This window comes from Neurospora hispaniola (assembly GCF_033458365.1).
Source record: "Neurospora hispaniola strain FGSC 10403 chromosome Unknown B0T23scaffold_4, whole genome shotgun sequence".
Taxonomy (NCBI): Eukaryota; Fungi; Ascomycota; class Sordariomycetes; order Sordariales; family Sordariaceae; genus Neurospora; species Neurospora hispaniola.
Genome location: NW_026944409.1, coordinates 1,581,111 through 1,595,203, shown reverse-complemented (window position 1 = coordinate 1,595,203; position 14,093 = coordinate 1,581,111). Strand labels below are relative to the sequence as shown.

Below are 14,093 nucleotides of genomic sequence, written 5' to 3'. Positions count from 1 at the left end.
AGCATTTGACACAAAATAATAGTGGCACTTCAAGGCCTGACGGCCATATAGCACCTTGCCTGGGAATAGGTGAACATTTGAGGGAGAACTTCACTATGGTAGCATCTCGAAAGTTCGGGCGCAAGGAATTGCTTTGGGTGTGCGAGTGGCGGGAATAAAGAAGGGACCCTATTCCATGCTGATGTTGGTCTATATGTAGGTGTGTAACCCTATCGAGTAGCGACCTCTTGGCGCCAGGTTCCCGCCGCCTTTTTTTTTTTCCGACCCTTCCCTCACGATCTTCGAGATTCCGTTTTTTTTTTACTTGCATGCGCAGGTACTCCTGGGTACCTACCCGAGCTACCTCAGCCCAGTGTTGACAAGGATGCACGAAAGCCCTCCCAACTGAATGACGCTATCGATATGCCCCCACACCAACATCCCGTCGATAGGGACAGATCGATGCTTTCAGTCTCATGTGTCTTTTGTCACGGTGACAGATGGCGCTCCCATCCATTGCGTCAATGCCATCTCAACAACCTCGACTTGATCAGTAGACTTCATTCTATCGAGCTTTGATTCTAAGTGGAACACCGCTCGTAAACGGGTGGCAGGCTGGGAGCCGGCTATGTATCGCGGATGTACACCTATGCCGCTGAACAGAACAGATTGTGGATGGCTTTTTCAAGTCGCTGGTATCCGCAGCCCGAGTCCCTTTTCAACCTGGTCTTGATACACCCGAGACAACGAAGGCAGAAGCGCAGCATCCTCCCAATCACGCTCTCGACCGCAGTCGTTTCATGTCTTGATGCGTCCAATCATTTATACGTAGTATGTAGAGGTAGAAGCAGAGGTTCGCGCTTGTGATGTCATCATGGCACCGTCTTGGCCCTCACTGATATCTGAGGTGTCCCGCTGGCTGCTGCTTTCAGTCACCCGAGTTATCGCATATTCAGCGGCAGTTGCGGCCGTCACGCGGTGCAGGATTGCGCTCGTAGGTAGAGGTACTTGTAGGTAGAGGTAGTTCTGAGTGTGCGAGTCCATCGTCGACGAGGTAGGTCCGGATGGCTCCTCTTTAAACTTGGAGCCTTCATCCTCCCTCACGGTCCCCGCCGAGGTAACCAAAGGTAACACTTCCCAGCCTGAAGAGTGGGGATACTCTGGCAACGGGAAGGTAAACTTGAAGAAGGGGGGCCAGGGCATGCCGGGCCCAGGATGCCCGCCATTCCGCCTATCCTCCAGACCCATCACGATCCCCATCTCATTGCCCATCCAACCTATGAATCGCTTCCGCCTTATCCACACTTGACTCGCCCTTACATCCCTGTCCCTTTCTAGAGTCTCTTCGTTCTCTGCAAGAGTCTTTAGCCCGCCCGCCCTGGTACCTCGACAGGATCCATAACGTCGTTATTTTCCCTCCCAGCGTCTAACTTATCATTCTTTCTTTTACCTCGTCTTCTCGCTTGCCCATTCCCTCTCGTTTCTTTGTCCTCTCTCCATCTCTATCCTTGACTATACTCTTTTTTTTTTTTTTTTGAAATCGCATAAAGCAACCTTTGCTCTTTCACATATCATGCGCCGTTATCGCTCATAGCGTCGCCACTACGTCTGTTTACCCAATAGCCGCCTACTACTACATCCCTACATCCCACTTCGAGCTTTGCCATCAATGCCAAAATAAACATATCCAGTTTCTGGCCATATCCAACCGTCTTTCGCCATTCTCTCTTTCACAACACGAAACACATCGCCAGGATACCCACCCTACACTAGCTGGCCATGTCGTTCACCAATTTCTTCACTTCGGTGACAGGGAAGCATGCCTACACCTACTTTGACATTCGGTATGTTTTTGCGCCGCGTCCTAATTGCTTGCATTTTGACCTCGCGCTCAAGGCTGTGGCTAACCCAAAGTCAACCCTAGACTTGAGAGCGACTTCATCGTCTTCCGCGGCAATGAGCATGAATCTGCTGGCCAACTTTTGCAAGGCACCGTCGTGCTATGCCTACCAGCGCCGCTGAAAATCGAGGACGTCCATTTAAGATTGACGGGAACTCTGCACATGAGGTAGGTGCACAAAGTGGAGCCCAGGTTCAAATGTCCCCTGAAAGCTAACATATGATGACCAGCTGGAACGACCCTCGAGTCACTGCCGCCGGAATATCGAACCACAAGATCGACCGCACCTCTACGATATACTCGCACCGATGGAAGCCCTTTGTGGGTGTTGGCGCCGAAAATCAGTCCATCGGTAGCCCTAATGGCCTCATGAGCAGGGGTGTTACATTACCCGCCGGGAACTACGAATGGCCCTTTGAGCTGATGCTGCCGGGAGATATGACCGAGAGCGTCGAAGGTCTCCGCGAAGCGAGTCTCACCTACAAACTTAAGGCTACGGTAGCACGGGGCAAGCTCGCTTACGATCTTCACGCCTACAAGCGTCTGCGCATCATCCGAACCCTCGATCCGTCAACCCTGGAATTTCTTCATACAATGAGCGTGGAAAACATCTGGCCAAACAAGATTGAGTACTCCATCATGATTCCCAAGAAGGCTGTTGTTTTTGGCAGCACGATTCCTTTGCAAACTAGATTTACGCCTCTTTTGAAGGGCCTGGAGCTGGGAGAGATCACCATCAGGCTGCTGGAGGTTCACGAGTTCATACTTCAGTCACATTCAGGTTATGGGGTCCGCGAACACAAGAAGGAACGGGAAATATCGGTTTGGAAGATTCCCATTGAGAGGGAGAAGCATTGGCAAGATGTCATTGAAGATACTGGACAGGAAGGATGGGTGATGAACACAGGACTCGACTTGCCACGGACGCTAGGCAAGTGTGTGCAGGATGTCAACGCTCACGGCATCAAGGTGCGCCACAAGTTGAAGGTGGTGCTCGCTCTACACAACCCGGATGGGCATATCTCGGAACTTCGCGCAACATTGCCTGTTTCGATCTTCATTTCCCCCAACATGCCCTTGGATGAAGAGGGTAACTTGGTGAGGCAGATGCCTAATGGGACAACGCCTGGGGATGTGGTCGCGGCCCCCCCTCCGAGCTATGACGAACATACACTAGACCAGCTCTACGAAGATATGGAACCCACGGGCCTGCAGACTCCAGCCGGCATGGCGAGCCCGTTGTACGGCCACTCGCGCGCAGGATCGGTCGAGAATCTCGCAGCGTTGCTTCACAGCCATAGCACGGCGGTGCCCCCGGCAGCACTCACGTCTAGATTACAGAATGTGTCCCTGGAGCCTTCGAGCCGCAGCACCTCGTGGCATGATGGGGACTCGGAGACGGCCACGCCCAACAATGGCCCTGCAGACAGCGTTCACAGTTCGGCCTTTCCGTCGGCACCCCTGACACGACAGAACAGCGGCGATAATATCACTGCCGAGGCCATGTCGGGATATCATACGCCAGAACACTTGGACTTTTCGGGCATAATGGAGCTCAGCAAGGTCCCGAGTTACCACACGGCGGTCAAGACACCAGTTCGGCCCATCGTGTACCCCGAGGGCACGGTTCTGCCCGACTACGTGGCTGCGACAAGCGCTTCTGGAAGCACCACTCCTGGATCACCGGAACTTGGTCACTCAGAGGCTGGGGATGGTGCAAGCAAAGTGGAAGAGCGCAGCCAATCGCGTCCGGAACCACCTCGGCGCAAGTCAGCGCGGTCGCGGCTCGCTTTCACACTGTCGCACATTCCACACATCCATCACTCGCATTCACACCACCACGGTCACTCCCATTCAGAGTCTGAAGATCGCAGACGGCACTCGTCGATGATGCAGGCCAATTGAGTAGAGGTTTGCCGGGGCATGTGTTTCTTTCGCGATCAAAATCCGTGGTAATCTGGCTTGTTCTTGGCTGGTCAAATAATTAGGCATAGCTGCACGGAGTTTAGGTTGGGATGGCGACAAAGGATTTCTTTTTGGTTATTGGCTTTTCTCTCTTTGGTTGGGAGCGTATGAGTTGGGTAAAGCAGCGGACTCGGAACGGCGGATAGGTAGTGATAGAACTGGCTTATACATGGGCATATTTGTTGAGAGATGGACCGGCGGCGCCCGCATTTTAACTAGCACCTACATAGATTCTGATACCCCTCCTCACAATGGACAATATCGAGTAATAACAATATACAACAATGATATCTCTGCTACGTGTTGAGATGTTGTCACACTTTCTTCATCAAGCATGTCGTTGTCTAGCAATGGGAAGCCATGGTGTACAACGGGCAGCGCTCATCTCTTTCCCTTCGATGCAAGCCATGCCCTTTTTCGCGTGGTTGCCCTAGAAAAGACTGGAAAGTGAATCGCCACATCTCCACAGGAAGAGAGGGGAGGGAGCAACTGGGGGAGACAAGCAATCCAGAACCCCCAGGTTCAGCTGGATTGGAGAGCAAGATGCCCCACGGCCAAGACATACGTCATACCACCATCTGCCATGATCCGCGCAAGGATAAATCGACTTTGTTGTTCAGCTTCAAATCGAGCTTTCGCGGTGAGTTAGTGTACCTACCTACTTATGAGACTATTTCGCTGCACCAATGCTGCACTGTCGCAATAAGGCGTTCCACTTGAGCATGCCGGCCGATTGGCCAATAGTCTGAGTCTCTCCCAAGAGATCCACCTTCCCTTGTGAACTGGACCCGACACTCCACCGTCCAGCTTGCTTGGGGGTTCCCAGGTCATGAAGAGGGGGCGGGGAAAGGACGGAGGATGTGAAAGAAGGCTGGCCAAAAAGGTTCCCTCCTTTGCAGGGTCTGGATGACTTCATCCAACCTTGTTCTCCTGCGCGTCAACTCTGGTCACACCCACTTGCTTGCACAGGGTTGGGACGAACACTTCAGCCTGTGAACCCAACCGCTTGGATCTCGCTTCGAACCCATCCTTGCCCCTTTTTTGCGTGATCTTTTCAAGCCGAGTAGTACCCTTGGCAGAAGTCTTCCTCGCTCTGGAGTAAAATAAAAGGGGTTCTGCGACAGTATTCCATACCACCATCATCATCAACATACTACTGCGAGTAGCAACTCTTGTAGAACAGACATCCCCACACAACCTTTAGCTGACTCGCGACAAGAACAAGCTTTTGATCCCCCCAAGAAATATGTCCGCCAACGCGTCGGCAGCGCCCTCGAGGCAAACAACAATGATGAGCAATGCCAGCGATGACACGGCCATTCCCGAGTTCGATCCCAACAGCGTACGTCTCCAGCCCCTCGCTAGACTTTGCGCACCCACACGGCAAATGTCGCTAACACACTTCTATACCAGACCGCCGGTATTCTTGTCCAGCGTCTCCGGGCATGGAAGCACGCCGTCGCCTACCTGGAAGACTATGTCGAGGCCGTTGAAAAGATTCACCATTCTCAAGCAAAGGAATACGAGAAGGTCTTGAAGGTACGAGAGCCTCCTGCTACAAGTACATGGTTCTGTATCACGGCGCTTTGAGAATACTCACACCGCTCGGCAGGCCATTTCCCACCCCCTGAGGGAAGGGGATCACTTCTCCCAGCATGCCACCAATGTCACCGGTGTTGCGGCCATGTTCGAGGTCCTGCGCGCCAATACCCAGGGCATGATCAACAGCAACCTCGAGACACAGAAGAAACTCAAGGAGACTGTCCTCCACGACCTGAAGGGCTTGCACCACGAAATCAAGGACTATTCAAAGAGGCTCTCTCACAGCCTGAATAAGGGAGCTAAGGCGGTCGAGAAGTCCCGCAACACGACTCAAAAGCATATCGAGCTGCTTTCCCAGCACGTTGCCTCTTTTCCGACGAGCGGCGCCGACCTCAATCCAGCCGATGATCCGTATGTTCTTCGCCAAGGCGTCATCTACCGCCTCCATAACCAAATCCAGGATGAAAACAATCATCGCACCGAACTCATCACCGCCCAGGCCCAGTTCATGGAATTCGAGGTCAAGGTTGTTAAGAGCATCCAAAAGGCCATGGAGGACTTGAACACGCTCGCCGGTGGCCATGCCGAGCATGTTCGTGGTCTCTACGCCCAAGTGCTCCAGACCTCCCAGAACATCCCGCCCGACTTTGAGTGGCAGGAATTCCGGGCTCGCAGTGCCGACGTTCTCGTCAACGAGAACGAACCGCCTCGTGAACTCGGCCACCTGCTTCCCCTGGTTCCCAACGCTGATAACCCCTCTACCAAGGCGCTCATCGAGGGCTCTCTTGACCGCAAGTCTCGCAACAAGCTCTCGTGGGGCTACAGTACCGGCTACTACGTCGTCACCCCTGCCAGGTACCTCCACGAGTTCAAGGACAACGACCCCAAGCGCAAGGACCCCCAGCCCGAACTCAGCATCTACCTGCCCGATGCCATTATCGGCGCTCCCAAGGACGACAGGTTCAATGTCAAGGGCAAGGACAAGTCTAAGGGCATCGGCAGCAAGTTGGCGGGCACCTCGGAGTTGCAGTTCAAGGCCCACAGCGCCGCAGAAGCCCAAAAGTGGTTCGATGTTATTAGCAATGTTGCCGGCGCTCTTGGTCCTGGCGTAGCCACCCCGGTCACTACTCCCACTCCGGACACCGAGGACAAGAAGCTCGAGGCTGCGACTAACAACCTGACATTGAACGAGGCCCAGACCCTGCCGCCGTCTCCCCATGAGACTGGTGTCGTTGCCAGTCCCATCAACATTTCGCCTGTTGACACCAAGGCTGCCGGTGCCGCCGCTCCTCCTGCTGCACCCCCTACGGCCGCGGTTCCTGAAAAGGGTGCTTTACCTAAGTAGTAAGGCGGCTTTCCACCTAAGAGTCGGGTCTCATAATGATGATAATGATGATGATGATGAAGCGAACCGAGACAAACAGCAACAACTGCAAGAAAGAAACCAAGAAAACAATGCCATGGAATTCGAAACGACACACTTTAACGATGCTAGATTAGTTGGTTATCTGGCAGAGTTGGTTTATTTGGTACCATTTCGTTTATAACCCCCTTCCTCCCCCTTTATACCCCCTTCACTTATATTATTCTATCTGGATAGCTATCTAGTTGTCTATTTACCATGAATGAATTTTACTTTGTGATGCCCGAAGGTGTTGAGCCTCCTTATTGTCTATGACACATGCCACATTTATGGTGATGCCGTACTTTGACTTTTTCCGAGCCCTATACCCGTGCGTTCTTGCATACTATCAATGTCTTGCCACCATCAAACTCGAGGGAAGTCTGGCTGCCAGTGACATTGCCAGCTCTGACGAGCGGTAGTACAATCAAAAGAAGTTTGGACTGAGGCCGTTCATACCTTGGGGTTGGCTCCTTAGACCTGCTGTATAGAATTGCGCCATGACCCAGTGGAAAATGAGCTTCATTCGCGCAGGACCACGCATGCTTCACTCGCAAGGGAAAGTTATGGAAGGGGTTCCTATTCCGGGTCATTATCTCTCGTATTCGTTGAAACCGACAGCTGCAGAGCTGTTTTCCACAACGCTTCCTCTTGATTGCCCGTCTGAGGTCACCTTGATAGCAGTGATTCTTACATCACAACACCGACTAGCATTCCGACCATCACTTCAGCCACCATTCATTTGCATTTTTTAAGAGCTGGTAAGCGTCAATCAAGGCATATATATGTAAAGCCTTGCAGATTCACACCTCGTGAGCGAGCCCATCGCCATTCCCCAACAAATAGTGTCTGTATTACCACATAACCAAGCAGCTCTTTGAGGTAGTCAATGCAACTACCATAGTTGGGGATGCCGCAGGCGATGGTCATCGTCAAATCCATCGTCACCAACCATCCCGAAAAGCATGATTAACCGAAACTTGGTCCTCATCGTTCTGGCGAAATTGCATCCCACCAAGATGAGCATCTCAACGAACAAACCCATCAAGATCAACGTCATCGTGACGAAGTCCATCAGGACCGTTCTTCCCCCTACAAGCTCTATTGAGATCTTGAAGGTCAGGACGGGCTGTCAAGGTATGTCGGCGATGATCCCGCGTGACTGATGCCTCGTCTACGATACTGGCTAAACAAGTCATCATTGTGATTTTCTGGGTGGCCACAGAAGGCCACATCGATGTCGCGCGCAAATATCAAGATCTTGGACTCTGAGCGTGGCCTTCCAGAAGAACAATCCTCAGGACAGGATCAGTCACCGTTTCGCAACCATGACTTCCCCACCCTCCTTTGGATCGTCAATCAGCCTAGCTGCAACGATTTTAACACTGTGATGCGGATCGTAAACAGCAGATTGAGAGCCATCGTCAAGCGGGGGCCCTATGGACAATTCTTCGCTCGAGCGGATGTCGAAGGTGAAATTTACGGTCGCATACTCGGATCGTGTCATAGCATGGCAACATAGAACAAATCTGTCGTTGAAAGTCGGGATAGGTAATGAACAGAGGCAATCCCGGAGCGCCGCGAAGAACAACATGGAGCAGCTCTGATAGGACCTGGGTAATAAAGTGCTAAACATAATGACTATTACTGTACGCAACGATAGAGTCGCTCGAGTTAATGCTTCGCAAGCCTTTGGCGCTTCCTTCCTAATGAAGAGGATGTCACGCAGACGGGAAATTACGATGATTATTTTGGGTGGGGAGGTAGGGGGAGGGCGAAGAATATGGATGCCGTTGTTGATGTTTGATACGCAGATATTTAGCATTTCAAGATAACACCTTACTTGAGGCGCATATAGTGTAGATATACGCTCAACAAAATCGTTAGCTTGAGATTTCTGTCAACTTGTTCAGGCCTTTTCATGCTCAGTTTATGTGTAACAAAGGCTTGAAATTACTGTAAACAAGCTACCTCTGATGTAAAGGGTTTTTTTTTTTTTTTTTTTTTTTTTTTTTTTTTTTTTTTTTTTTTTTTTTTTTTTTTAATTTCACTGTGACCTATTGTTTCGACCTTCCGGCGTCTCAACTGGTGAGAATAAGTCTTACTCGGAGGACTAGGCTGACATACAAACAAGCATATACTGTACATATCAGGCATATATATTGTGAGGCACTTAGCGGTCGCTTCAAGGAAGCCTGGATCGAGACAGATATTGTCCATACTTCTCTTACTAACTTTCCACTTTCTGTATGTGCGGAGTGATTGTCCTAACTCCGGTCAAGTATTCAGGTCATCACATAAGAAGAGGCAAGGCAACCAATCGCTCTGAAAAGGTTCAAAACTATCTATATAATCAAGTAGGAAGGTCCTTGGCGCATGATTTACATTACATTGGCCAAAAGAACTTGCACACAAACGTGGTCTACCTGGTTCGTACCCGTCTCCTTCATTCCGCCTCAGGTGGTGTGAAAAATAATCTGGACACTCTCTGGGTATGGTTTGGTATAAGCGTGTCCGGCCTATTTTCACACCACCTCCGCCTGTTCCTTCGTCTAACGCGATCGGGGTCTTTCGAGATACCACTGTTTTGTCTTTCCCATTTCAATCAAGTAGACAGGACAGCCATATACGACAGAAGTTGCTTTGATATAATGGTATGCTGCCAAGAAAAGAAGATCCAATCGGGATTTGTTTTATTTGACCGTTCTCGTTTGTTTCGGATGATAATCCCTGTCGAGTGACTGAGAGGGACACGAAAGAATAAAGATAAAAAGTGGAAAAAGCGCTTCTCATAAAATCACAAAATTGCCGGACCCAAACATCATAAGCTATGAGCATTCCTTGCTATTTCGAAGCCCAGAACGCTGTTCCCTTGTTCATCTCGGCATTAAAATAAATGTAGTAACATCTCGTAAATAGTAAGGTGCACATGGGAGGTTTGTCCCTGCTCAAGCCACCAAGGGGATGATCTCGGAGACGGTCACAGACGTGACGGTGTGGCGAATGAGGTTCCTGCCCTCCTCCGATATCAAACGTGAACCACTGTTCCTGAGTATTTTCAAGACTTTTGCTTGCGCCTGTTGCCGCCAGTAGCCCTGGACTTGGCCTTGGTATTCGGCTTCGGCGGAGGAACAGGGGTCACAAATGTTACATGTCGGCTCTCGTCGTTTTTGAATTTCCCGGTACCTGTCCTGTCGGTCGTGGTTTCTTTTCGGTGCTGACAAATTTGAGCGCGAGGCGCGACGACCACGTCATGAACATCCTCTTCAATATTAATTTCTGCCACATCCGAGACAGACCGAGTTTCAATTTCATCGCCGGTGTCGGAGGAAGATCCGTCGTCGGAATCATCATACTCCCCATCATCACTAACAAGTGAGGGCGCATTATTACTAGCGACGGTGTTCGGACTCAACTCTGTATCTATGTCGTCCTCATATATGGGCGTTTCGGGGTGATCTGGTGGATTGCTCTGCCTAGTGGCTGTGATGGGCAAGCCGGTCAAGTGGGCCGGAGCACGACCTATGCTCGTTGTTGGTAGAGGGACGGGGGAAGTGGAAATCCTCGAGAATGGCGGAGAAGGAATGGTAGACGAGGCCGGCTTGCGCATGACGGCTGATACCCGCGCTGTCGACGTGACAGGCTTCTTAGAGCTTGAAGTACCTTCTGCGGCATTCGATTGATCGGTATCTTCAGAATCGGTACGCGACAGAACTGCGTCCCAATCGACTTTGGTCTTTGCATCCTTTACTTTCTCACTCAGGTTACCCCCAACCTTCTTCTTTTGCATCAGCTTCGTCAAAAACGGTGTGTCGGACGAGCCAACAAAATCTGGTGCGTTGGAAGGCACCAATGATGATGCTGGTAGCGCGGTTGGTATCTTCTTCACATCTGGGAGCTGGCCGGCATGGTATAGCTCCAGTGACGCATTGATACGCGAGAGCAACGCCTTGTACGCCTGCTGTTCCGAAAGGGGTTCGCTGCGCGCCAGCGGGTGCACCAAAGCGGGGCTGGTAGTATTTGGAACGCTTGGAACGATGGGAGGCAAAGGTTTTCTTTCCTCAGCAGCAACACCTCCAATCTCATCAACGTCAATGGGCTGCCCACAATGAAGGGCGGCTTCGTCGTGACTCTTGTAGTCTCTCCGATGGGCTATACGGCAGTGATTGATGAAACCCTGCGTGCTCGAAAAGTTCCACCTGTGACAATCAAGGCAGACGAGCTTGACCGTGATCCCATCCGACCGTTTCACGATGCAAGGCAGTGATTTATCCTTGGGATGCGAATATCCACTGGATAACGCTTGGAGTTTCTGGGTGCCCTGCCCGCGGGCAGACCGTTGTTTTCCTAGACCACCTGCGTCAGACATGCTATTCCTCGTCGTTCTGCCTTCAGCAACGGCGTTCCTGGCCCGGGCAGTCTCCACGACTGGCTCCGGTTGAATACCGTCAAACACGGGATCGGGTATCAGCCACTTAGCGTAGTGCCGAGAATACGGGCCGTCAACAACCCCGAAGGGTGGCGCCCACTTCGGTACAGACTCTCCTGGTTTCGACTGAAGAGCAGGACCCTTGCCACTGCTGATGTCCAGCATCTGACTGGGTGTCGGACACTGGACAGGGTAGGGGATGAGATGGCACCGGCGAAGCTGCTCGAGAGCAATCTGACACTTGGCCAGCTCCTGGTTGATGAGACGGAGCTCGTCATGCTTCATTAGGATTTCAAGTCCAAACTGATATTGGATGACGTCCTTTGCACGTTCTAGATTAGGCCCGGAGGCGGCGAGCTTGAACGGCCTTGCCGCCTCATTCCCGCCTGCATAGGTCGAGGTCGGCGAAGGTAAACCACCATCCTGCTCTGTCTTGATGCGCTTCGACGAGTGACCATGGCCATGGAAAGCAGTATCAACAGCGCTCAGCCGTCTTCGCTTCAGTGAGTGGGTGGATGCGGGAGAGATAGGCGTCGGAAGACCCGACGCGGTCGGAAGAGCTGACACGCTGGACACGGATGGTTCGGCGAGATCCAAAAGCGTAGGATGGCTTGCATCTAACGTTAACGTCTTGTCATTTCCCCTTGACTCGGTAGCCCAGAAAGGAAACATGTGATGATATGAAAGGTCTCAGGCGTAGACGCGTTCTGAGGCTGTGATCCCGATGATAGGTCGGGAAAGAAGGGCGGAAGACGTGATACAAGCGTCACGAACTTTGCAGGCAGTAGGAACACTTGATAACCCAAGAGTCACAGAGAGTGGTGGGTGATGTGTAAGTCGAAAAGGGAGGGGGGGGCGACTGTGATAAACAGGCCGAATAGGGGGTGCGTATTGGACAGGCAACCGAGCGGGTATGCGTGGCAGGCCGGCAGCAGCTGACAAGGGGGCCTGTTCTTGGGTGTGAGGCTGACGTAACCCAGAAAAAGAGCAAGTGGGTCCTTTGGCTCTCGCTGAAATCAGGGGCCGCTTGATCGCTGTTGTGGATTGCCAGTTGGTTGTTTTTGATTGCCTTTTTCAGATTAGCTCGGCACAGCCGGGGGAAGCTGACACGAGGCCGCACCGCACGCAGAGTCGCAGACCGCTAGCAGCGCGCAGGGGCGGAGACCTTGAGGGGACTGAAGGCTTGGCAGAGTGGGCTCCTTGGCTTTGATGATGTGGCCGCGCCCCAGGAGACCAGACCCAACCGAGGACGAAGCAGGGTCCGACCCGAGTCACAAGTGGTGGCAGTCGTAAGGTGCGAAGTGCGTTGGGTGCTGGCCCAACAGAATAGCAGAGGTCGGCCGAGTGTCGTAGTGTGCCAACGGTGGTGATTAGGTAGCGACTTTCGGAAGAGCGCGCGAGAACTAGTCAAAGCCTCGATCGAAACAGCGATGATAGCAAGCAATAACAAGTGCGAAGCGAAAGCGCGGAGTTCAAAGAGCAGGAAAATGTAGGTTGCGCTGTGGTTCGGGGTGGATTTGATCGGATTATGTTGCTAAGAAGTTGGTTGTAGGTTGATTGAAGATTGGGGGGGGAGGGTTGGAGTGAATAGGCGCTGTCACGCAGGTTGTAAGGGGAGGTGCTGGGAAGATACTGCGAGGTTGGCTGGAGTTGAGGGGGTTTGGGGAGAGCGCTGCAGGGCCGAGGAGTCGCAAAAGGAGACGGGGCCGCTTGAATGGCAAAATCACCCAAAAGAATGAACGCAAGGGGACAAGCGGGGCACCGAGCCAACTTTAGGTCGGCAAGGTCGGGGAGGAACGACGAGGCCCGGAAGAGAAACGAGGGAGGGGGACTGGAGCACCCAGGAAAGGCCACAGTCTCCAGTCCTGATTGGACACAAGCCTCCATGATAGAGGGTGGGAGGCCAAGCCGCCTGTTACTGTTAGACCTCCATGTCTCACGAGCCCCATCCCATGCCCTGCCACTCTGCTGCGTACCGCTCCCGTCCAAAGTAAGAGGAAGCTTTGGTGTAAGAGCATCTGCATGCTTGGACTGGACGGAGGAAGCTTCCACCACACCACACTCGAAGGTGAAACGAACGCTCTCAACAGAGACAAACCTAAGACGAGAAGGCTCGAAAGGCTGCCTTCAAACGCCGAGAAGGCTGCACCACACATGCACACATTTCTTCCTGTTGCGCACTGATTCCTGCGCAATTCTACGAGGCGCAAGTAAACCGATTCTCTGATCTGATGATTGAGTTGATCTCTCACCAAGTCAGTCGTCGCACGCGCGGCTCCTTTGTAGTGAAAATGATCCCGTAATTATCTTTGGCCGCTGTCTCATTATTCAAATGTCCTACACAAACAGATGGCAAAATGGTGGCTTCAGGTTGCAGAGTAAGAGCATGAAAAATGCCGTCACTATAAAATTTCAGGGCTTTGCAATACTATAATATGAGCATGTACACTATGATGCAACCGGGTGGGAATGAAAATCGAATGAGATGGGAAAGTTGGAGTGGGCGAGGGGCACGGCACAATACGGATGCGATTGCAAGGCAAATAGAACGACCGCGCCCAATCCTGGGAGTTTCCCTCATCACTTTTAATTGGACAGCGGAAGGTATTGGAATCACAACTCAGTTTGACCCTTGCCAGCCAACTGGAACTCGGCGCGGATGTGAACAATCACTAACTGTGTCAGCGACAGACAACACAGACGAATTTGACTTGAGCCGCTCCTCCTGATTTGCCAGTCCCCAATCTCAACCAGGTCAGCCTCTTCGCCGGTTTTGCATTTCCAGAGCCCCAAGGCGATGTGCGCTTGTCGATAGCAGTTAATGGATCAAAAACCAATGTTCTTTGCTCTCGGGAAGCGCGTTGCAAGCAGCCACC

The 14,093-nt window shown here is 52.0% G+C and overlaps 3 protein-coding genes across 3 annotated transcripts; 2 read left to right on the top strand and 1 right to left on the bottom strand.

Annotated features, from left to right (window-relative positions):
- The first annotated feature begins 1,341 nt into the window (after positions 1-1,341).
- On the top strand, positions 1,342-4,131 carry B0T23DRAFT_453463 (uncharacterized protein). The gene is made up of 3 exons (XM_062841176.1): positions 1,342-1,823; positions 1,904-2,047; positions 2,110-4,131. The coding sequence occupies exons 1-3, from the start codon at positions 1,759-1,761 to the stop codon at positions 3,782-3,784; spliced, it is 1,884 nt and encodes a 627-aa protein (XP_062692812.1). The 5' UTR covers positions 1,342-1,758; the 3' UTR covers positions 3,785-4,131.
- Positions 4,132-5,090: 959 nt separating this feature from the next.
- B0T23DRAFT_395723 (uncharacterized protein) lies at positions 5,091-6,731 on the top strand (the record flags this gene model as incomplete). The annotated part of the gene is made up of 3 exons (XM_062838202.1): positions 5,091-5,186; positions 5,258-5,383; positions 5,457-6,731. 3 exons carry the CDS (start codon positions 5,091-5,093, stop codon positions 6,729-6,731), a joined length of 1,497 nt encoding a protein of 498 aa, XP_062692811.1.
- A 2,956-nt stretch (positions 6,732-9,687) lies between these two features.
- Positions 9,688-12,256, bottom strand: B0T23DRAFT_139953 (uncharacterized protein). Its single transcript, XM_062832335.1, has one exon. The coding sequence runs from the start codon at positions 11,887-11,889 to the stop codon at positions 9,847-9,849; it is 2,043 nt and encodes a 680-aa protein (XP_062692810.1). The 5' UTR covers positions 11,890-12,256; the 3' UTR covers positions 9,688-9,846.
- Between the last annotated feature and the right edge of the window lie 1,837 nt (positions 12,257-14,093).